We start from the raw sequence: 24,762 nt of genomic DNA on the forward strand, positions 1-24,762 counted from the left end.
CTCTTCTCTCCTCTGTCTTTGTCTGCCTTTCCAGCTTCTGTGTCAGACCTTTTCTAGTAGGCTATGTGAATGTATTCCAAACCAGTTAATCATGACATTTCAATGAAACACACGTGTGTTAAGTGTCCTTACTGTCTGTAATTAAGGTGATCAGAAGCGCCTGACATCGGGCTAATTCTTCTGCTGTCATTCTGCTGAAATAGATTTCCCCATTGTCAGGGCTAGGGTCGGGTGTCTCACATCACTCTCCACACCACGTAAAGAAAGCTCAGCAGTGGGACTGACAACAGCCCAGAGACAAGAGGAGCAAGTGCTCAGCACAGTGGAACACACACACACACACACACACACCAGGTGAAAGACTTGAGGCAGGTGCCCCCTGTCATCCAATGCCAGTGGAGACTGTGGTGTGATGAGAGTGTGTGGAGAGTAGAGTGTGTGTGTGGTGTGGAGAGTAGAGTGTGTGTTGTGTGGCGCCGTTGCCTCACACCTCTCATCCCTGGCAGCTGGCACGGTGGTGGGCCCTGGCCATCCTGGCCGTCCTGGCCGAGCCATGGGCTACGAGACAATTGCGAGCAGATAAGTCTGTCGGTTTAACGTTACAATGAATCACTTTGTTGAGCCGAGTGCTGGCCGTTCTCAAGGATTTTAGGATTTCCTCAGAAATCGTCTCATCTCTCTTGCCCCACTTCTATATTTAAATTACAATCCGCTTGATAAAAAAAAAAACCTTAAACAGCTACTTAAGATGACCGCTGGCAGAAAGCAGACACTTCTATTCTGTTATAATACGTTATATTAAGGCTTATCAAATACATATTAAAATGACAGGAATGGACTACCCCTCAGGACATCCCTGTGAAGGGTAGCGTGGTGGAATTATTGAAACTGCTAGAGATTCACTTATGAATGTTTCAATTAAGTAAAGAAAATACAATTATATGAGGCCAAGCCAGAGGAGAGCTCACAAGAAGGAGGGAGATGAAGAGAGAAAAAGAGAGACCGAGCAAGAAAGAGATGGAGAAAGAGAACTAGAGAGACAGATAGAAAAAAAGACAGAAAAGTAGAGAAAGAAAGCGAGAGAAAGAGAGAGGGAGAAAGAGAGAGAGAGAGAGACGTGCTGCACTGCACTGCACTGCTTGTGTTATGCCTCAGGACCCTGCTGGACAGTTTGGCACTAGAGGGACAGATAGAAAAAAAGACAGAGAAGTAGAGAAAGAAAGCAAGAGAAAGAGAGAGGGAGAAAGAGAGAGAGAGACGTGCTGCACTGCACTGCACTGCTTGTGTTATGCCTCAGGACCCTGCTGGACAGTTTGGCATTCGACCCACAGCCAACCCCCCCCCCCCCACACACACACACACACGCACCCCCTCGCCCTCCCCTTTTCCCACCTGCCACCTCTCTCTCTGTCATCACTGGGATAATTAAAATGATCCAGGCTGAAGGCTCAGGCTGCCTCCCGCACTGACCCCATCTCTCCTCTGACCCTCGTCCTGGCCAGCCGTGTCAGTCCCCAGGGCCGCCGAGCCGCGCGCGTCACTCCCCATGATGGATGTATCGCCTCGGTTTGAGTGGCAGCTAATTTTTGTTCTTTTTTAATTCCCCATGCATGTTGTTATCTAATAATGGTTTGGCCATGCATTTATGTGCAACATTACTTATGCTTGGCCAAGTGAATTAGCCCAAAACTACGGCCATCTGTTTGTCTGAAAATGAAGGGGAGCGAGAGAGAGAGGGTTGATTTGCATCTCAATCCGCATGGGCTTTTTGGCACCGACACCCATGACAAAAGTTTAGTGGCTTGTGGCACATAATGTTGTGTAATTCCCCCACTTTGAAGGCTGCCCTCTCTTTGAGTCCACTCGCTGAATGCTATATTTTGTTTGTTCGGCGCTGGACCCAACGTCGACTCGTTCCTGCCCAGGACAATGGAAGCGAGGCGTTTTGCTAAATGCATTCAGTGCCTTCTGCTCTTCCAGCACTTATCACTTTAATTTGATTAGTGACCTGGTGGCCATGAATGTGTCGGACTTCTTCATTCAAGTCCATCGGGGCCTCCAAAGGGTGGGGTCGGGTGTCGCAGGATTCGCCGCCCACCCTTCCATCTCGGTGCGGGGGCTGTCATGTTGGCACACACAGGCGGAGAGCTCGTGATTAATGGCCCCGCTCGTGGTGCCATTGTCTCGCTCCTGGTGACCGGACAGAAGAACAACCGCCTCCCGTTTGCCCGCACGCACGCACGCACACCATTGCGAGTCGACACGGCCAGGCATTGCAGGGCGGAACAGTTGGCTGGGTGGAGCGTGCGCTCAAGGTCCAGGGCACTGTGTCAGGGAGCCTCACAGGAAACCAGGAGGGAGAGGACAATGTTGCGCTAAATAGAAAATCTAGGCGGCTCGCCAACTATGTCACATACATCCCTAGCAGTGTGATCTGAAAAATATACTCGCTAAAACTTTAGTCACATTCTCTTATATATAAGTGTTTGTGTTGGCTCTCAATCCACAGATTAAGCTGGTGCCTACATAAAAATAACACCGACAGATCCCTGTTATCTTCAGTTATATATCCAGCCTTTGCCTGTTCCTCTGTGCCATCAGTTGAGCATCCATTTTATGTTTCATTAACATACTAACAGAAAGCCAGTGTTCTTTCTTGCTAATTATACTCTAACCTATTAATAGGGAATGAGGAATTGGCCTGCCAGCGATCCCAGCAGACTTTCTCAGAAACAGAGAACTTCATCTGAGTTTTTGTTTAAATGAAATGTCGGAATATTAGATTGGGGGAAATAATTAGTTGAAGCAGAGTACCTTGTGGAAATATTAAAATTTTATCAGTTTTTGAGATGAGTTTGTACTCCGAAAGGCTCTCTTTTGATTAAAATGATATTTAAGCAAAGGTGAGAAATGATTTCACAGACAAAAAAAAGATGGTTGACAAAAATAAAGTTCTCATTATTCTGAAAATGATCCAACTTTACCTAATGATGTAGGTCTCCCTGAACACGAAGTTTGAGCGGTATTTCTCATAATATTATAAAGTTGTGCCAAGACTATTCAGGAAACAATACACTCACTCACCCATCCCCCACCCTCCCCTTCCAAATGTTACCCCAGTGAGATTGAGGCTTTAACTGAAAATGCTTCCTTCTTTTACCTTCACATTTATAGTATTACAAACACAATATCTCAAATCTTTCAGTATGGATTTAACCAGGTCTGTACCTTGCTAAGTCTGCAACAGGGAATCAAACATAATGCAGACACCACATTTAAGAAAACACATGCGTGAGGGTTGACTGCACTCTCGATTAAAATGCAGATAAGTCACTAACTTCCTGTCACCCTCCTTCCCTCGCACACAACCCTCTTATCATCCAGTGTGTCACCTGGAAAATGAGGAGTCACTTCTAATTATCTCTGAAGCTTTGTCGCAGACCTCGGTGCGACGCAAACTCCACTGCAAGCCTCCCGTCCTTTCCTGCTTCTCACTCATCTAAACCAGAGGCATACTCTAGGCGCAGTCTGTCTTTCAGGAGATTTTACTCTCCAATCCCTCAGAGACGTTTGCATTTTGTTGTGCAGACAGCTCAAATTTTCCCCCCACATGCCCATACCCCCCCACACCCCCACCCCCCCCTGCTGATGTGACTGAAGAGCCTTGGCCTTGTGGTGCTTTTACGGTTTTAATTTCTTCAGGGAGTAAGGCACGTCAGAGAGAGTGAAGAGAGGGAGAGATGGAGGGAGGGAGAAAGAGAGGGAAAAAGAGAGGGAGGGAGGGAGAGATGGAAGGAGAGGGGTCTAGAGAGGGATTTAGGGTTAATTGAGAGATCAGCCAAAGGAATCTCATTACGGTCCACTCCAAATCAATCCTGATCGAAGTGGATCGTTGCTGTTTTCCCACCACATTAACAATGAAGCATGTATATTGCTTTTTGAGATTGAACTGCCATTATCACATAGCGCTGTAGACATGAACAACAGTTATTTGTTTGTACTTTATTGGTGCTTTGGTTGAGCGACAGACTGTTAATGTTTGCCAACAATTACCTCAGTAGAATATCAAGTTTCCAACCCAAATGACTTGGGTCATGTAGCGTTTGTTAATTTTTAACGGGAATTACTCTGGTAGAACAAAAAATAGTTTTTCCGGAAATCTCTTGAATTGATTGTGAGAAACATCACCTCGTTTTAACAAAGCTGCCACTAGAACGGCTGTCTCTGGCTCTGTAAATGGACTTATAATGATTAAATCTTCTCGGAGAGGATTGTTATGGTAGCTCTTTAACTGTGAGCTGAATCTCTCTTTCTGACCATGTTTTCACACTTTCATTGACTGCCGCCCACCCGTGTGTTTGAGTGTGTGTCTCTGTGTGTGTGTTTACGTGTGCAAGCTTGGCAATGTGTGGGAGTGCTGAATATTGTAAAAGAATGCTGTGGTAAAAAAGGCATCTGTCTCTTTAAGCGGGTAGGGTAGTGTCAGTGCAGACGCAGGGCCCATGGTGACTCTTTTGAAGAGCTTGTCATCTGGGTCCGGCTGCCACAGGCAGGTCTTAAGCAGCTGAGAGAGCAGGATTAGACAGGCTTATATCTTTAGACCCTCTCGTGGATCATTGGATTGAAATTGCTTCAGTGGATTTTTATTTTATTTATTTAAAAAAGGGAATAAAAAAAGGCTGGCAGGATTCCGCCGTAGCGATATATTCCCTGTCTCTGTCTGTCTCTCTTGTTTTGTTATTGTGAAAAACTCTGAAATTGGGAATAGCTGGTACAGAGCCCTTGTGTCTGAACCTTTGTTATAACAGATGGCCTGGACTGTGAGAAGAGACATTGAGTTGTGCTTTCCACTGCGTCGCAGTTCAGATGCTGCCTTTTCTAGCAGAACAGACCCCACATATCAGCAACTAAATGTTCATAATATCTCCACAAAAAACCCACATAAATCCCCACAAACTATATTTTCTTTAGAATTTACAGCAGACATTCTAGGTTCTTTCCTATCTGCTTCTGAAATAGTCGATGTGCCACTTTTCAGTTTTAAAGACTGTGTGGAATTCAAATAGGACAGTTTAATTCAATTTTTTTCTCATTAATAACTGAGTCACAAGTTCCATCTGCCAGATTCGTGTAGGAGGCAGTCAAAGATGTAGGCCTACATATTGGAGCTTTCATTAACATATCATTGAAGGAGAAGAGAGAGACGAAGACTGCTTCAGAGGAGGAAGAAGAAGAGCTCTGCGGAAGTGTGTAAATCTGACAGTAAAATGCCCCCCCCCCCCCTTACCTCGTTTTGCTGCGGAATAGAATGGCCTCAGGGTGTGAGTGTGTGTGGAACGACGCTGGGGTCTACTTGATGAACAGTGACAGGCCGTGTTTACTGACAGAGGCTGCTGACAACACCACCCGTAAAAAACAGGCACTGGGCAGGCAGGCAGGTGTGTGGTGTGTGTGTGTGTGTGAGGGTGTGTGTCAGGGGGTGGTGGGGGGTTCTGAATGATTTCCCATAATTCCAGAGGTGGGTAATTGCAGAGTGAAGAGATTACACTGCATCCCACTCAGCGGAAGGTTGCAGGTGTTGAGCCTCACTGTCCAGGCTGCTACACAGCCATGCTGGGCTGGGCTGGGCTGAAGAGTATTAAGAACGCGTCATGTGATATTCTCCGACCACTAAACAAAAGGCGAAGGTGACTTTCTCACACACACACACACACACACACTCATGAATCATGGTGACGCATAGCTAGGGAGTGCGGGGGGGCGCTGACATGGAGAGAGTCGTCCATTACTTCTCTCAAGTTCGTTCCAGCTTAAACCCTGACCTAGCTGAGGCCCCACACACACACACACACACACACACACACACACACACACACACACGTCACTCCACACCATGTAGACGATGACCAGCGTGACACTTAGACTAGCACTTTTCTCCGAGTGACACTCCTGAAAGGCCGGCGTATTGAATTCCACGTCTCTCAGAGCGGCTCCCCCCGACCACTACACTCTGAGGTGCCATTCGCCTGTCATGCAGCATCACCCTGACAACACACAGGTGTTGCCTGTGAAGACCCTTTACAGCGAAACACTCAGCCCATGCCAACCTCACATTCAACGTATGTGTATGTGTGAGTGTGTGTCTGGGTGAGTGAGTAAGAGTGTGTGTGTGTGTTTGTTTGTGTGTGTGTGTGTGTGTGTGAGAGAGAGTGAGTGAGTTTGTGTGTGAGTATGGGAGTGTGTGTGTGTGTGTTGTGAGAGTGAGTGAGTATGGGAGTGTGTGTGTGTGTGTATGAGAGTGAGTGTGTGTGTGTGTGTGTGTGTGTGTGTGTGTGTGTGTGTGTGTGTGTGTGTGTGTGTGTGTGTGTGTGTGTGTGTGTGTGTGTGTGTGTGTGTGTATGTATGTATGTATGTGGGGCCACAGCTGGCTCAGGGGTTTAAGCTGGAACGAACTTGAGAGAAGTAATGAATGACTCTTCATGTCAACGGCCCCCCCCCGCACTCCCTAGCTATGTGTCACCATGATTTTGTCAGGGAGAAGTGCATTGTGAAAGGCTTGATAAATCTTTTAGCAGTTTCTGAGCCTCCGACTTAATGTATCCAAAGAAGATTCTCCTCAGCCTGACCCCACTGGCGGCCATTTTGTGATTGGTGTTATTGTCTTGCAGTTCAGGAAGAGATGCTAGTACCTCAAATGGAATTGCACAAATATCTCTTTTGATAATCTCTAACAGAGATCTAGATTATCAGTGGATCATTTGAATTTAAATAGAGTTAATGTCATGAATTGTATCTGGAAACCTGTGCAGAAATACCTTGAGCTGCATTGTGTTGATCAGACACACCATACTACCTGCACTAAAGAAGGATCTGGATGAGTGCTAATATATAATAGATCCTGTGTGTGTGTGTGTGTGTGTGTCCGCATCTGTTGCATTGACATGCAAACACAGGGCTGACATTTCAATCTGACCTCACGCAAATGAGCGCCCCCCTGCTCGTGAGCCGGAGCTCCGTCCACCGTGTGCCTCCGCCGACATGCCCCGCCAGGAGAGAGGGAGAGGATGTCGGTAATTCACAGGACCTTTCACATCGAGCGAAATGATTATTTGCAACATTGGACTTCCTGCCGGGTCGATTGACTTCTGAGGGAGGGACGCAGGGTTGATCTTGTAAAGGGCATCGGGAGATGTATCACCTTTTTAAAAGATCATTTGAACTGGTTAATGGAGGACGCGAATAAATGTCTCCCATTGAGGAAAGTCAATTAAATAGACATTTTTATAACATATGATAGGCTTCACTAGATTAACACACAACCCCTCGCTCACTGAATCATTTCCCCTTCTCCCGTTTGTTGCGTTAACAGATGCTTTGTGAAAATAGGCCGCTGTTTTGGAGTGTTACTGCTCTATAAGTCATTTTCCTCCGTCAATAATTCACCTAGCCTCTCTGGGTGGCATCGCTACTCGGCGTTGGCCTGATGGTGCCTCCTGTTAATTTGTATTAATGTCAGATCGTTTCCCAGAGAGATGGATGTGTGTGCATACTTTGTGCTGCCAGCCAAGAAATTGGATTCATTAAGAGGACAGGAGGTTGTTGGGTCTGGAGCCTTATAATTTCAGGTCATTGATTTACCGTGGACAAACAGGGGAGAGAGAGAGAGAGAGAGAGAGAGAGAGAGAGAGAGAGAGAGAGATAAATAAATAGAGAGAAATGGAGGGATAGAGGGAGTGAAAGGAAGAGAGAGAAAGAGAAAGAGAGAGCGGAAACAGAGGGCATGGTTGGGTGGAGGCGGGAGGAAGAAAAAAAAAGAAATGCATTAGTCCAAGCAAGGCCATGACAGAGACCAGAGATACAAAACCGTCGCTAACTATTCCGTTCTAGCCTCGCCATGGGAGTACAGTGGAACACGTGCAACAATAGTGCAGTAAGCAGAGTATTTCAGCCCTCACTCGTTTCCTTTGTGAGTTGAGAAATCACCACAAGACCTTGAGGGCCGTTGAGAGCCTTTCCCTATAACTAAGACCATCTTTCAAAAGGCAAAGCCGAACACAAGTCATCATGACAAGAGGGAGCACACAACTGGCAGCCCTCCATTGGCCCACCGCAAATGTCACTCGGAAAGACGCGTCTAAATAATGTTGTGGTCCGCCCCCCTTCCCTTACTGGAAACGGCACGTATCCCTTTCTGTCTCAGCCCATTTGGATTTTAGCGTGTGTTTATGGTGTGTGTGTGTGCCTAATGGGTGGGAGATGGGTTCAGAGACAGATGTGGGAGCTTTGAAAGCCCCAGGTGATGGATACTGCCCAGGGAAGGAGCTCTCCAAAAAAATGCCTTCTGTTTTTTGTCTCTGTCACTGACCCTTGAACTCTTCATGTGTGAACATAAACACACATAAACACACACTGACACTGAACACACACATACATGCACTTTCACTGTACTCGGTAACACATGTGCTCTGTACACTTTGCGGACTGGGCTTTTGGCAGGGAGGCAGTCGTAGTGGGGGAGCGCGTGGCGGCTCTGGGCTTCGCTTCTGACCTCAGTTCCGCTCCATTCTTAGCAGACGTTAAATGAGAGGGTCGGTCTTTGATGTGCAAGATGTCTTGGACACGATACAAGCTAGCTAGGGAAGGCAAATGGCTCATTAGCCAAAGTTTTCGCTATTTTATTTTGGAAGCCGGGGTTGTGCTCTGGGAAATGGGTTTAGGTAAACACAGGGGTTTGCCGGGTGGGAACACACACACACACACACAAACACACACACACAGAAATTGTAGAGGAGCGGTTTTGAAGGGATCTGCAGAGTATATATCGTCATGTATATAAAAGGTGAAAGTTTCAGATGAGAAGAGGGGGGACAAGTTTATTTGGTTCCACCAAAGATAATTGTTGTATACTTTCCAATTCTCTAGTATAAATTATGAATCTATTAGACAAATAGTGGTCCTTGCTGAAATAAAAAAAAAAGTCACATATGACCGTGTGGGGAAAAATGTAAACTCATAAAGTAAGTTGTAGACTAAGTTTAAATAAGTAAAATGTTTTAAAAATGGTGAATAGATTGGTCATGACTCATCATTCTGAATAAAACATGGATATATGCTTTCTATATTTTAATTGTTTGCCATCCCCTGGAATGCAGATTTGATTTCTCTGCTCAATGCTTATAAATGCAAAATAGTCCTCATCTGATATGGTCCCGTCAGCGTTAAACAGTCTCCACTACATAGGACATCTATCAACACCTGGCATCATTAATAAGGCCTATTCACATGCTGAGATGTGGCTAACCATTTGTTAAAGTGTTTTATTGTTGCAGTATCTATAAATCTTTCTCCTTCTGGTTGAATGGCAGACTATGTGTCTCTGCTATGGCCTTCGTTCATTTTTCACATTTCTTCCCTGACCCCGCTTTCAACTGTCCCTGGGTGACCTGCGATTAGTCGTATGGGCTTCTGCTGCCATGTTTAGGGTCTCTTTAAAACCATTGAGCATAGGTCACTGGGGGTCAAATCATCGGTGGTCAAATGAAGGTCTCTGCTTGTGCTTTATAAACTTCAGCCATAACGTATGGCCTTGCCCTCGTGTCCGTCTTTCAGAGAGATCGATCTATAGATGCAGTAGAAGGACGGGGGCTTTAAATGAGAGTTCTTTCATGAGGAAAGTTCTAGGTAGCATTAACGTTGGTAAATGATTTCTCTGAGTTCTGAAAGACATGTGGAGGATCGAGCAGTGCATCAACAAAGAGGTCAAAAGGGCGACTGGGTCACATCAGGTCATCAAGCAGTGAGCGTGTTTTTTTTCTTGCTAATCTTTGTCACCAGGTTAAGCCAGTTCGTTCAAAAGCAGGTTAAAATGTGATATTTCTAGATGTGTAAATATAGTGATATTTTATCCCCTTTGTGGACGACCCTGGGTTCAGTATACAGGAAAGATATGTTTCTGTGAAAACTCTGGTGTGCCTCTTTTGTATCTAAGTGCTGAAATGCTAAGAATTCATCAGAGAGACCAGGGAGTAATTTACTTAGAGCAGAAAAACCATCAATAACGGACACACACACACACCACACCACACCACACCACACCACACACACTTTCTGGTAAGAGGCAGAGCTCCTAGCTAATGAAATTGAGGTGATCTCATCTGTTCGGAAGAGCTTGATGCCTGAAGTCCCGGGGCCGCGTGTATGACAAATGCAAAACAATGTCAAGATTAAAGATTGGCCCAAATGTCTAAGTCAGGGGAATTACAGATTTAGCCAAGAAGGCTGATTTTAGTCCCGTATTTGTATTCAGTGGGTTCAGGAAAACAGGACAGAAAGCATTTCGATGCTAAATAAGCAGGTATGGGTGTTTTTTCATAGACCTTTAGTTATATCCTGCTATTTTCCACAGAACTGAACTAAAATATATTCATTAAATGCATGCTTTACATTTTAAGTAATCAAAACAAGGAAATACAACTATTACCCAGCCATTAAACTTAAGACATGTTTGTTTTTGTGGTGCTGAGATCAGTTACACCAAAGAACTTGAGAAGTGACCATTTCTTTGTCTAGTGACAGCCATGCAGTTATGTGCTCTTAAATAGCTCTTTATCTGCCAGTAACCAAACATTGTTTTTCATGGAGCACTATGTCTCCACAATCACAGACCACAGAAAGCAGATACATTCAAAACCGAACATTCACAGTTTGGTAATATTGCCCTGGGAACATAACTCTCAGTGGTGGCTTTCAGATTCGTGGGGGAAGAGAGACGGTCATCAGAACATCAGAATCAGAATGTGAATAGAGTTCTGTTCTCTCTGGGCAGCGGGTGATTGGTTGAGCCCTAGACAAAGCCCTTTGTTTTAGAGGCATGTTGTCACAGTATTGAAGGCTTTTTATTAAGCACAACCACACTCAAACAGAACGCAGAAACGAGAGCAGTTTTTATAGAAGTGAAATATCAACAATCGCCTGTGTGAGACACAGGGTTTTATTAAACAAAAGCTAAAAGCAGCGTAAGAGCCTGTGTGTGCACTTTCTTTCACTGCTGATGTGATGTGATATATTTAGTGCAAAAGGACGGTCTGTGTATACTTTAGGTTTGGATCATTCCTGGTGCTCTTAACCTCTTCTCTGTACTGTAATTAAAGTTGTGTGCTAGTGTGCTCTGCGTATGTTTCGAGACGTCGTGTGTGTGCAAGCGTGGGGGCACTGACGCACTGTAAGTGTGTTCGCATATGTGTCTCGGGTATTTCTAGTGCTTTATCTTGGTAAGCATCTATTCATGTGTGAGTGCGTGTGTGTGTGTGACAGAGTGTGTTCATGTGCCTTATATGTGTGCATGTGTGTCTCTGCCTGTCTCAGTGGGTGTCTGTCTGCCGCGCCTGTGTGTGCGTGCGCACGTGTGTGTGTGTGTGTGGGCCATGCATAAATGAAAGGCAACAATGTCTTTCCGCCAGGGGCCTGGAGCTGTCTCGGTGTTTACGGCCAAGCGCAGCGTGCTGACAGTCGGCCCCAGCAGGGCCTGCGCCACCCTCCGTATGCTAGCTAGTCATTAGATACATCTCCCCCTGTGGTTGCGAGGCGCATCTCACTCTGTGTCTCATCCCTCCATAGGGCTAATTTAGCTTCCGCAGACAGTCACACTGATATTTCCCCACTCTGGCCAAACCGATAAGTCATACATGGCTAAGCCTCACAAAAGATCACTCTCAGCCTCAAGCAGATGCTGCTCTATAGAGCAGACTCCCTGTACTGAGGCATTGGTGTCGTGGTAAGGAAAAGTGAGAGACTGAGAAATAGACAGAGAGATAGAGAGAGGGAGTAAGCTCTACTTGGGTTCAGGGTGCCTATGTGGTGGTAAGAGAGACCATGTGCTTAATTTTTATCCACTTTTATTTTGTAATATGACCAATATTTTATCATATTCAAGTGTGTATGAAAAAAAGTTAAGTCACTGATTTATTCTTTCAAAAAGCTAAATACATTAAGCATTGGATCAAGGCACATACAAGACAGGCCAAAGGGCATACAATGCACTTTGGTCTTAAGTTGTAAAGAACAATAAAATTGTGGCAACATAACAGTGGCTTAAATTGGAAAAAATACAAATAATATTTCTTATTAAAAAAACAAAACAAAATAAAAAATTGCGGACACTTTGTATTCCAAAAAAGCCAAAATGTAATTCTTACCATATCATTTTTTTACTGCCCAGAATATATGACTTTTGAAGGGCATTCTTGACATTTATGGAACACTGTACTGAAAGCTCTGATGTTGTTCTTATTTTTCCTTGTTGACTTGAACAATTGAGATTTGTTTTCTCCTGTGTCACCTTGTCTGCCCTGGTTTTTACTGAAAGACCACCATCTCCTTGTAAAATATATCTGTGTGCTTAAATGTCACCTGCGCTGTGCTGTGACCCAGTCAGTGGCGCTGAAGACACAGGAGTTTAGTCCAGGGAAACTGTGCTGTGGGTCTGCAGGTCCCAAACTACGGGGGGTACGGTAATCTATCTCCACAAGCAAAACAATGTAGAGAAATATAGTCTGAAACTACTCCGTCTTGGTTAACTCTTTAACTAGGATTCCAGACACAAGCCCTGCGTTGCCTTGAGGATGCATATAATGCAGTGTGTTCTTCCCTAGGCAAGACAAAATGGCCCTATTCCCTCCATGTATTTACTCTTTAGTCAGCTGTGCCCTATTTTCCCAAGGTATTCATGATTTTGCCTTTCCATTTGTTTTTTTTTCTGACAGAAACATAGCAAAACGAATGACCTGTGCTTTATACTACAAGTTCTCTAAACTCTGATTGTTCAACACAGCAATGAAAACCCACTTTCACAGTTGACAAGTCATCATATTTCAGTAGAACACAACGTTTTTAATTGGTCAGAAACCTTAAGGAAAGGAAATACAGTACAAATTACTACAAATCTCTAAAATATAGAATTGCAGTTTGTGACTGCATTCACTGCCAGCTCAATGATGGCCTGCAATTTGAACATTTTTCTTTTAATAAATTGTCCTTAAATATAAATTATATGGCAAATGTACAGAACATTGCTTTCTCAGTCTTTTTAGATCCAGTGTGTTGCAAAAGACCAACTATTTCTCAAGTCACTCATTCATGATCAAATGTCTTTTTTTCCTCCCAAAGTCTGTGTGGAGTATCATGAGTGAGAGTGGTCTGAATCTGGTATTCCACTGTCTCTGAAGCTTCTGTTGTTCATACTGTTCTTCATGTCGCTGGGCGGACTTTTGTAGAGACTCAAGCCATTAGGAGGGAAAATAGTGTGTATCACAAACTCCTCCTTGGACACAGGAACATGATTTATAGGTATCATCTGAAAAGAAGCCTCTCTAATCTCCAGGATGGAATTGTCCTTCTTTGTTCCGGCCTCGGCATAGTCATCCTTCCTCCGCCGGCCCTTGTTGTACGTGCAATTTCTGGAAAACAGAGAGCCATTCCGGTGCACGTACCAGCACACCAGCGCCAACATGATGATGGCCAAAAGTGCTACGGCCCCACCAATAATAGCAGCTAAAGGCAGACTGGAATTTTTGTAAGGCTCCTTCTCCTGCTCCCTGTTCAAGGTGGTGGTGGGGTTGTACGCTTTCAGGGAACTGGTCTCTGTCTCTATGCAAACGGGTGCCTCGTCCGACAGGTAAATGTTACTAGTCTCCATGGGAACCATGCATATCCGATAGGAGGACTCGGGCTCGAGAGCGGTGAGGAGATACTCCGTTCTCTCCCCCTGGACGATGGTCTCTGTGATGGACCCAAAGGCGGGGCTGTGTCCCAGCTTTAGCCAGCTGAGCCGCAAGGCGGTCATAGGCTGTGACACCCTCCAGGAAATGTGGACAGTCTCTGCGCTGCTGGACTTGACGTTTATAGTGATGATCTTTCTCCCAGACGGCGTTGTGCTACGGTAGTGTTTGTTTATATCCGGCACTTTGACCACGGGTCTTTTAGTCACATAGGAGGGCCACTGTGGCTTTGAGGGGGGAAGGGTGTTAGAGACCGTTGTGGTTTCGTAGATGGGGGGTACATCCTCGTCCGTGCAGTCAAACTGCTCCTTGGATAGATCTTTGATAGCCATGCCTTTCACCTTGTCCGGGCCCTGGCACATGAAGCCCCGCACATTGACCTTTGACGGCAGGGTGCGCAGCCAGTCACGGACCCACTTCATGTGGCAGTTGCAATACCAGGGGTTGTTCCGCAGCAGCAGCTGGGTGAGGTTATCCAGGTCTTCGAAGACACCCAGGGGCAGGCTGCTCAGGTTGTTGCCGGACAGGTCCAAGCGATAGAGCTGCCTCAGGTAAGCAAAAGCCCCAGGTGGCACCCGGTTGATGTGGTTGTCCTGCAGCTGCAGCTTCTCCAGGCTGTTGCCAGGCAAGTTGGCTGGTGGCGACGTCAGCGAGTTGCGCACCAGTGAGAGCTCTGTCAGGTTGACCAGGTTCACGAAGGCCATTTCCCCGATGCCCCGGTTGTTGAGCAAGTTCCCGTCCAGAACCAGCCGCTTCAGGTTAATGAGGTCCTGCAGCGACAGCTCTGAGATGGAGGAGATGCGGTTGTCGTCAAAGCGCAGCTCCTCGATGGACATAGGTAGACCGGAAGGGATCGTGCTCAGGTGGTTGCGGGACAGGAAGAGCAGTCGCAAGTGGATACTGTCCCTGAAAGCCCCCTCCTCGATGCTCACCGCTGAAACAGAGTTGTCGTCCAGGTGTAGCTCCTCAATGAACGGGATCTGCGCCAGAGAGGAGTGGGTGATCATGCGGATGTTGTTCTCCTGCAGGTGAAGCTCCTTCACGTTTAAAGGCAGGTTGGTCGGGAACTCATCCAGGTTGTTGCAGTATAGGTAGATCTTCTCCACGTTGACCAGCCTGCGCAGGTCCGTGGGGATCCCGGCACTCTTGATGCGGTTGTTCTGCAGGAAGAGGACGGTGGCGTCCTCTGGGAGGCCGCTGGGGATGGAGGTCAGCTCGCGGTCGTTGCAGTAGATGAACGTCCCGTCGCAGCGGCACTGGGAAGGGCAGGTGACCAGTGGCCTGGCCAGACACAGGAGTAATCCAGCATGGATCAGGAAAGTAAGGAGGAATCTGTTCGGACACACCATCTTGAGAGTCGTCTGTTGTGTAGACTGATTATGCCGAAATCCCCTGGAGGAAAGGGAAAAAAAACAGAGGAGAAAATTTAATGCAAAAGGCCTTTTGAGGAAAAGCACTATCATGCTCTAATAATTACGGTTTGTATAAATGCAGCCTCAAGCAACTTTTCTTTCTAAATGATGCAATTTAGGACACCATGTTTCCTGTTAAATTAATCAGAAGTGGCCACAGATATTGTCAAACCAGGAAAAGTACAAATGTGCCAGTGCCTGTGGTGATTTAATATTTTCATTAAAGTCATTTTTGAGGAAAATAGGTACAAGTGAAAAATAAATTGCTGTTAAAATGAGGTTGAAACCCATTGCTGTATGAGCCTGACTTTGAATTGAGTGCCTGTGCATTTTTGTTGTCCTCCTCGCTGGCTTCTGTAATATAATAGCTGGAGCAGGGTCTAGTTGTTTTACACATTTCCTTAGTGAGACTGTGTGTTTCAAGGCTGCCTTTCATGGCAGCAGACTGCACGGGTGAACAAGTCAGGCCTTGTTGATTAACTGTTGTAAAACCCTCCTGCTCTTTCACCCGGCTTCTCTCCCGGATTTGCATCCGTGGTGAGGCATTTCAGATTAGGCTTTTCCCTTTTTCACAAGGTGTGGAGAGGAGAGAAAGAGATAAAACATTTCTCCATGAATACTGATGGAGAAGTAAAAAGGTGTGTAAGCTATTGATTTTCTGCTTTGTTTGAACTGTTAGAAATGTTGGTTCTAATCACATGTAAAATAGTTTCTCAATCTAAATGTAATCTCCTGAATAAATGCAAGACCATTTACTGGTGGAATTACTTGAATTGATTATCTTGAATTGTTACCGCAGACACATAAAGCTGTAAACAGAGAACAGCCTGAGAAAAAAGAAAAAGAGAAATCCAAATCAACAGCAAATCTTTTCCACTGACTTTTTTTGCAGTTAATTCTAAACAACACAATATGTGAACTACTTTTGTTCCTGGCTTTTTTCCTGGCTGGTGTCTTTTTTTCCTGTGTCTACTGAAGTGTGGTTTTCTGTTTAATTAGTCTAATACTGATTTATTACTTTAATTATGCGCTGCTGTCGTGACCTCTCTTCCTGCTTTTCTGTGGTTTTGGTCAGTCAGGCGGAGAGGGGCACAGCCATTCACATTTGTCATACCTGATTTAAAAGAACCAGCAAATCCTCTGCAGCCACCAGCAATCCAATGAGGCCTTTAAGCTCCTCTTTCTTGTTCCTTTCTGGAGCTGTTTGTCCACGTTGTCTGAGGGGTCTCTTTTGGTTAGATCCTGACCCGGCTGGTATTTGCTGAACTGATCCTTGTTTATGCGGCTGACCTTTTGTGTTGTACTGCAGTGTCCAGGGTTCATGCCATCAAAGGCTTTGCCATGGTAGATAAACCTATAAAGAAAGCTCCTCTGCTGCTGAGACAAACCTCAGGCTTCCTGCTCCGATGCTTGCATGAAATTCTGAGAATATTAAGGAAAAAAACAAATGGCGCATGCAGAATCCCTTTATGTGCTGGAGCAATAGCTTGGGCCTCCAAATTAGACCCTTTTGTGTTGGTCAGAGGCTCCTTGTTGAGACGGAATAGGCCAAGACAGCAGTAGATCCTCTCCCCCTATGCGGACTGAACCTGGCATAGAGGCCCAAACTAAGGCTGAGCCATGTCAAGCTGCCCGAATCAGAGGCTCAAATCCAGGGCCCGCTTACTTCCGAACGCCCAGCCCTCCGGCAATCCCAGAATCCTGTTCTCTTGCTCCAGGCTCTGGCATGAATAATGTATCCAGCCTCGTGGCTCTGAGGGAACACTGTGCACTGGCGTAGTCGTCGTCGTTGACGTCAACGTCGTCCCGGTCCCCTCCTCTCTCTCCTCGGGAACCTGCGGTCTCTCCTGTCAGACGCCCACTGAGTTTCCCATGCTGCACCTCTTCTTAGGTCACTCCCTGGAAACACAATTAGAGGGGAAACACGTTAAGTCATCTCACGTCTTTGCAGGCAGCATTTCCCAGCTAAATTCCAAACTTGTCATATAAACCTTTGCTGGTCCCATATCTGAAAGGTCTTATTCGGGGAGGGTGGGGAAAAAAACAGTTGAAAGTTTTCTGGTATAACATTTCCACCCAACACTGCCTTTGAGGGAGAGTGCTCTACAGACTTGAATTCCCAGGCACTGATTTTAGTGTGCCGTTACAGCTGATTGCTGTACAGATGCCCATTAAGTTAAATGGAAGATTACATTTCCTAGATGGATACAGTTTTGCACCGCACTGTTGCACTTAAGTAAGTGGTTGGATCCTTAAAAACAACATTAAACAACACAAAATAACTGTCACTATCACTGTGCCCAAGTCAAGTTTACTGCCACCGTAATCATAAAATAAAAAAATAAATAAAAAAAAAAACATCTGGCTTTTTGGCTTTTATTTAAAGGGGAACAATATTAGCTGTTTAAGTGAGCAATAACTGGATAATTAGGCTTATATGTTTAAGGTAGATATCTAATTTATGAATAGGTTAACATAAAAGATGTAAGAAAAAATGCATTAAACCAGTCTTTATGCATTAAACTAGTTTCATGCATAGGCTTACTTCTAAATGAGTTCATGAGTAACATGAAGAGCAGTTATATAAAGCACATTTCTTCTGGTTGTTCAGCTGTTCCCGGTGGGGGAGATGGCGTTTAAAGCTTATGGTGTTTCTCTGTGCCAGCAGATACCTTTGCAGTTTGGCTTACTTTGGCTTAAGTTGTCTGCCTGAAATATAGAGAAGGCCACTATTTGTGAAACCTGGATTAGAAGGACTGTTTGGGATTTTTGGAAAAAAGAAAAAAGAAACTTGCCCCCCTGCCCACTCTGGTGATTGTGTGCATTAGCCTGACCACCTCTAACCCTCGCACTCCCCCACCTCCCCAAAACCCCAACCCCCCCTCGGCTTTTTTCTATGGTGATGGGAGAAAAGAATTTCTTTGCATATGAAAAGCTACAGTCGCTAAGGCTCTGTCACAATGGCTGTGGGCGGGTTGTTCCAGCTTTGCTCAGTTGTCTGGTGGATTGTGCTTTCAGTGTTTTCGCTCTGCCTGGCTCCTGGTTGTAAAACGAAAATGAGAAAATGGTTGAATATGGGGGAAAGATGCAAGGGGTGTGTGTGTGTGTGTGTGTGTGTGTGGGGCGTAAATCTGACTGGAGCTTGATCAATGCTGATTCTTTCCTAAAGCACAGCTGCCCTGTCCTCTGGGGCCATGCACACACACACACACACACACACACACACACACACACACACACACACACACACACACACACACACACACACACACGTGTGCACTGGACCCTTCAGCCAACTTGATGAGCTACCGGAGCAAGAACAAGAGAGGAAAAACCCCCACAAATGCCCTCACTCGGGTTAAAAATGTACATGGGAAATGAACCTGGCTCATCTGGACCTCTCATGAATACCAAGATGGCCATCTTATGCTCGCCACCTCCAGAGTCCACACACACACACACACACACACACACACCACGACCACCGTACACACCCCTGCCCCCATCTGCTCCCTCCCCTGGCCTACTTCAAGCGCAGCAGCCTTTCCTTACACAAGCGTGTAAAAATAGAATTTCCCTAGCCAAAGCCAAACGACACAGGCCCTTTCTGACAAACACAATAGTTTGCGTCCTTGCCTGGAAGCTTCCCCGTGCCCTGGCGCTGCTAACCCCTCGCTGTGTCGAACAAGAGGAGGCAAGTCAGGTAACACGCACCCTGGCCACTTAACAGTTGTAGTCCCTGACAAGAGGGGAAGATTAGGGAATTGAGAGAGCCTCGGAGTAACTCGATTAGGAGTCCAGCCAAAGACAGAGTCTAATAATACAGCCCTTCCTTCTGTTGTATCTAAATACAGTGGCACATCGCGCTATTGTAACTGTAGATTAGAGGAGAACAACAGATGTGACCTTAGTATACTTCAAATGGCCTGATGGGCCTATATAACGTATAGGCATAGAAGAGCGGTAATAGATTCCAGGGCCAACCATGAAAATCTTGTGTAACTCCACAAGCAGTTATTTCCTGTTTTCCTTCCCTCCCCTAAATAACATATTTAATTTGCCCTTTGCCATTTTAGCTTTAGTCTGGCCCTGCTGCAATCAGTGTTTTCACTGTTTTTTTTAACTGCTCTCACAGTTGTTTTTCTCTGGTAAAAATCAAGGGTGTTGCTTTTTTTCACACATTTTGATTGTGAAGACCAAAAATCATTCTAATGATATGAATTATACAACAGCAGCATAACACAATTGAAATTCTGATTATGTGTTTTAAATATGCATCAACCTGAATCCCGAAGATATTCAATTAGTATACTTACATTTCCAGATATAAGCCTGGGAAATGTATTGCTAATTTATGCACTACACAACACACTACACTGCCAATGGTATAACAAACATCTGTTCTTAGGGAGTCAGGGCTTACAAGTCCGCTAATTAGAGTGTGATGGAGCTTTGCCACGGACATTAGCTGACAACAACAGGCAATGTGGCTAGAAGGTCTGCGAGAGGACAGCCCAGATTTCTACACAGGCCGATAGGCAGGGTGTTGCTTAGCAGGCAAACAGTAACCACCACCCCCTCCCTCCAAAACGAATAAATAAATACAAAGGAATGTGAACAAAATAGCTGTAGTCAGCGTATGTATTGTATGTATTATTTCTGGAATATTTCCGCTACTGACTTAAGGCTCCGTTAACCAGGCCGGCCCCGCTGTGGAGGTGATGAGTGCCAATTTCTTAGTCGGCCTGGCTAGCTGCTTTTTTCCACGCTCATCGGATTTCACCAAAGTAGCTGCGGCCCATTGTTCATTACAAGGCAAGCATGAGGGCCTTGGAATCTGCTCGCGGGGAGCCCAAGCAGGGTCTCCTCTCGTGGCCCTAGTCCGTCTCTCCTCTCAGCATTATCTGCCTTTTTTCCATTCGGTTCAACTTTTAAGCCCCCACCCCTCTCTCTCTCTCTCTCCTTTTACTCCACTCGTACAAAACAAGGTTTTTCTTTTGTGTGTGTGTGTGAGTGTGTGAAGCCAAGGAGCTGGGGGTTAGAAGCATTCGGTGATGGACACCTCTCTCTATCGGTTTAATAAGATCCTTAAGCCGTCAGGAGATTTTTCTAATGGTCAGACCTGCTTCTGCTCCATTGCTCTGTACTAGTGGAAGTTAAATGGAGCATCTTGGTCCAAAAACTGTGTGTGTGTGTGTGTTACAGGCACAGCAAGCCAGGCCCAGACAGAGCGGTTCACAATGGGCTCAACACACACTAATGTGGTCTCTAAGCTACAGTAACTGGGCAAAGGATTTCATGCCCTGCAGACAAACGAATATGGATAACACATGACGAGGGAGAATTAAATGGAAACAATTTCATGCCTGCCAAAAAGTATTTCAGAGCACATTGTATCTTTAATACAGTAATACTCAGAAGAGAGTTTCACAAGTTTCTCAAGCTTAAAACAATGAAAATTGTGTAGGGAAGCAGACATGATGAGGAGTATTTTCTCCCCTATTTATGTGCAGTATTTAGGATTAAGATATTAAGATTATGGTTAAGTTTGACTGCTTAAACACTTATGTCGAAAACAAATATTATCCTAGTTTCTCAAATAAGAAATAACAGTCTTTGTGTTGTTGCCTTTTCAGAGTTAGTATAAATTAATACAAAAAAGGGAGGTCTACCAAGCATGACTTGACATTAAACCAACGATATAAAATGATCTAGTTATTTTTAGCTTTGGCCTCTGTTCAGTATGGATCTGCTTGTGTCTGGTTCCAGTTGAGAGAAAACAGATTTTTCTTCCCCATTAAATAATAAATGCAGCACCCTAGGCCAGTTCCAACGGATTGGCCTTTCTACACTGTGTCTCTCTGTGCACATGTTCACAAGCCACTCAGGGATATCTTTTGCTGCTTTGCTATTTACAATCACAAAAAAGGGACGATAAAAACAACAAAAAGGAAGATGATGTCGCCAACGAAAGCAGGAACAAAAGTTTGGACGTGGCTGAAATGTAAAATGAGCAACTAAATTCTGTATTTTAGAGCTAAGCAAATGATCAGACACACCCCAACACACACACACACGCTCCCCCACCCCCGTGTGTCCCCAGGCCTCCGTAGGCAGAGAGGAGTCTGGGGGCAGACGGGGGGTCTCGCTCTCTTTTGTGCCGGCTGAAAAGGGAAGGTCTGCGGCAGCTGCGCTGCTTTTCCCCACTTGGGGGTGGTAGGCGCTCCTGCATGAGGCTTGTGTGAGGAGCCCAACAGACCGTCTAACTGACTCGTACACATCCATTCACACACACACACACACACACAGAACACGCAGTAAGACTGGTAGAGCCTTAATTGCCACGCGTACGCACCCCCTGCTAAGCCAGGGTGTTTGTTGTAGCCAGTGGACATGTAGACAGACTCATTTTGATTTGCCTACACTCTGCTGCATGTGGGTAGGCTCTGACAGGGGGAGAAATTGATGTACGTTGTATTTGCATAAGCTGTGATTCACCTGTTCCCTATCTGTCTGTCCATCTCCAGACTATATGTCTAGTGTATTTTAGCCAAAGCATATTAGTTGCAAAAAGTTGCTTAAAATGTATGCTTAAAAATTAACTCTGGATGGGGAAGAATAGACAGACCTAACTTTGATTGCCTAGGTTAAAGGTTAGGGTCCGACATGAGGGCGGAATTCTGTCCGACTATTATTTTTTTGTTTTGTCAGGGGCACAAAAGGTGACAGACTCCCCTCTAAAAGCCTGAAAGACTCATCCATTTAGCGTTGACTCCCCATGAATGCAGTGGGCCACTGCGATTTGCCTGTGGTGGTCGACACTCTAAACAATGGGCCTTCTCCATCTGTAGCTGCCAGTAAACATACACTACAGCCACCGTTAGCTTTTCAGATCGGACGAGCGCTGAGTTCTACTCTCCATTTTGATTCAGCCACAGTGAGAAGTCGCTACTTGCTTGTGTATTTGAGGTGTTATTGGCTTTGATTGTGAGTCAACACAAACACCACTGTGTTTCTACTTCAAAGAAGGGAGATAGCTAAGTGGGGGTTTGACACCATTTCATCAAGATCAATGGCATGGTTAATTTGATCTGCCCCTCTAAATAAGTCACACACCCAAATGTGTCTCTTTTTCTGTTGAAATATTAAATAGAAGACAGGTCAGAGAGGGGCAGGAGAATGAGTAAATGTCTGCATAACCCTTAAAATATATAACTCTAAATAATCTTAAACACTATATAGCTAACCTTCTGAAAATAAAGTGAGGAATAATTGTAGAGGTTGCCGCTGTGTCAATTTGCAACTAATAGACCTAACACGGGCTTAAACCAGTATCAGTTCAATGCAGATTTAAAAATCGAGTTAATCAGATCTATCTGATAGAGCTGGGGGTTATCGCCTAAGCAGGGCTTTTTGCCGTTGGATGCTTATTGAGACCAGACGATATTTATCTTAACAGAGCCGTGATAGTTGTGTGGCACCGCTTCAGGCTCGACGGCACCTAATAAGCTAAAGTCTACGTGATAATATCAACACTAGTCTTATCCAATCTGATGGACCCTAACAGATTTAAAACAGACGAATTATCGCATATCTGTCAGGTCTGTTTGCCTTATGCGCAAAAGGGTATCCCTCACAATTTACAAATCAGACGGAAGTACGTGGCTGAAAATCAGATGCCACATGAAAGGAGACTTATCAAGGCCTTTACGTCTGTTTGGTTTAATGAGGGAATACAAACAGCCACTGGTCGACAACAGCATTTAGCGGATTTCTCCCAGCAACACAAGCTGCCCCGTGTGTCAAGATCTGCATCTCCTATAGGCATCGTAATTCCAGGCACTCGCAGAGCAGAGACATCCAAAGCTCGGTCTTCGAAGGCATTGCCAACAATCTACCCCGCTTTCTGCCTTCTTTCTCCCTGTCGGAGACTGTAGTTGGGTTTCACACCCGTAACCAATGGCAAAAAATATAGAAGATAATACACAATTCTCAAAGTCGGAAGTTTTTTAGGTCCCTGTTGCTCGCGCTTAATACGTAAAGAAAAGTCGACATTGGCACAGTTTGGCCCTTTACCCTGTGCCAGCGACGTGCATTGCCATAACTCGAAAATCTATTTAGAAATGCAGATAGTAACAGAAAAAAGGGAAAACCCTGCAATGCCCAGGGTAAAGTGGAGCGATGTGTGTTTGTCTCACTGTCTCACACGGAGTCCACGAAAAGGGAGAATTGCGCATAGACGACAGTGGAACAACTTATCTCCTCTAATGTTACTTAAACGGCGAACGGTTTCAAGAATCGTGACAATTTATGATAAATCTGAAACTGGATGAAAAAACAGGTCTCTGTTTGCCTACGTATTCTACAGAGACCCATGCAAAACCCTAGCCTACTGCATTTTGTCTTTGAGTTCAGGCGGTGTATGATGTTGTTATATTCATGATACTAATTTGTTCCTGCGTAACGTATAGGTATTAGTTTTTGGTGGAGAAAGCTTTTTACGCACAGTGTTAGTGAAGTCTGCTGAAGGTTGGGACTGATGTTGATGCGTGTGAAATATAAAATTAACGTTAAATGTAAACACCTCCTCCCATTGTATAAAATAATCATGGAATACAATATATATAGTATGTCATTTTATTGTTAGTAATAACATTCAAGTGACGGATCAGCGCCTCTCACAAGAAAGCAACAGATCCATAACAATGCACACTTACCTGGGGAATCAACAACTATAAAGGGAAACCAAAAATATCCTTATCAAAAATCAGTCAGCCAGTAGAGTAAATCCAACAGGGTGAAATTATCGGTGTTTCCAGATCCAAAACCCAGTCTCGCGTACAGAAATTCTCCGCAGCAGCAGCGGTGTGGTCGCACTGTGCATGTGTGTGCGTGTGCGTGATCGCTCGCGTGTGTGTGACTCTCTGCGTTGTGGTGTCCTCAACACACTTTTACACTCGCACACACTCCTTAGGCTCTGGAGAGGACAGGAGGACTGGCAGGACAGATCGGCTGCCTAGAGCGCACTACAAGTGTGAGCCTACATCTGCCTCTAGCTCTGCTTCAGTAGAGCGCTGATGTCATCGGTGGGAGGGGCCTTATTCACTTTCCTCCCCTTCCCCAGTCCCTCTTGCTCCTGGTCTTTTCATTCCAGCTTTTCAGCACCTCTCTGCGGGTAGGCCTGGTGACCACTAGGGGGAGCAGGAGAAAGTGAGATGACTTGTTTTGCGCCTACCTCATGTGTATGTGAATAAACGGTGAGAGAAATACCAGGCGCAGAAAGAGGAGACGGTGAGGGGCCGTGCAAGCGGATAGGTGTTTGTGGTTTTTCAAACGTGTGTGTCTAGTGGTAGGTGAGGTGAGTGGGGTGGGGGGGGGAGTGTATGTGCGTGAGAGAAAATCTCTTATTCTCAATGTGTGAGAGAGAGTCTGAGTACTTTTTCAGGTATTGCTTTTTGTGTCTGTGGACCCTGCTGTTATGGTTATTGTGTGTGTGTGTGTGTGTGCGTGCATACATGTAAAAGGGAGATATATATATAAATATATGTAATGTGTTCCTGTTGTACTCGTGGATG

The 24,762-nt window shown here is 45.2% G+C and overlaps 2 protein-coding genes across 2 annotated transcripts in view; one reads left to right on the top strand and one right to left on the bottom strand.

The window, feature by feature from the left end:
• Nucleotides 1–24,762, top strand: part of macrod2 (mono-ADP ribosylhydrolase 2) — a 495,356-nt gene that overhangs the window by 67,670 nt on the left and 402,924 nt on the right. The gene's annotated exons all lie outside the window — the stretch shown is intronic.
• On the bottom strand, nt 11,895–24,206 carry flrt3 (fibronectin leucine rich transmembrane 3). Its single transcript, XM_076285487.1, has 3 exons — nt 23,905–24,206; nt 16,302–17,086; nt 11,895–15,167 (listed from the first exon to the last, which is right to left on the bottom strand). Exon 3 carries the CDS (start codon nt 15,122–15,124, stop codon nt 13,178–13,180), a length of 1,947 nt encoding a protein of 648 aa, XP_076141602.1. The 5' UTR covers nt 15,125–15,167; nt 16,302–17,086; nt 23,905–24,206; the 3' UTR covers nt 11,895–13,177.

This window comes from Alosa pseudoharengus, unplaced genomic scaffold (assembly GCF_046254945.1).
Source record: "Alosa pseudoharengus isolate Yale_2024_CS ecotype anadromous, Long Island Sound unplaced genomic scaffold, YU_APseudo_1.1 YU_APseudo_1.1_scf_15, whole genome shotgun sequence".
In the NCBI taxonomy this organism is placed as follows: Eukaryota; Metazoa; Chordata; class Actinopteri; order Clupeiformes; family Clupeidae; genus Alosa; species Alosa pseudoharengus.

Bases quoted from the DNA above. Each gene is read 5' to 3' on its own strand.
- flrt3 (XM_076285487.1), bottom strand. From the start codon at position 15,124: ATGGTGTGTCCGAACAGATTCCTCCTTACTTTCCTGATCCATGCTGGA.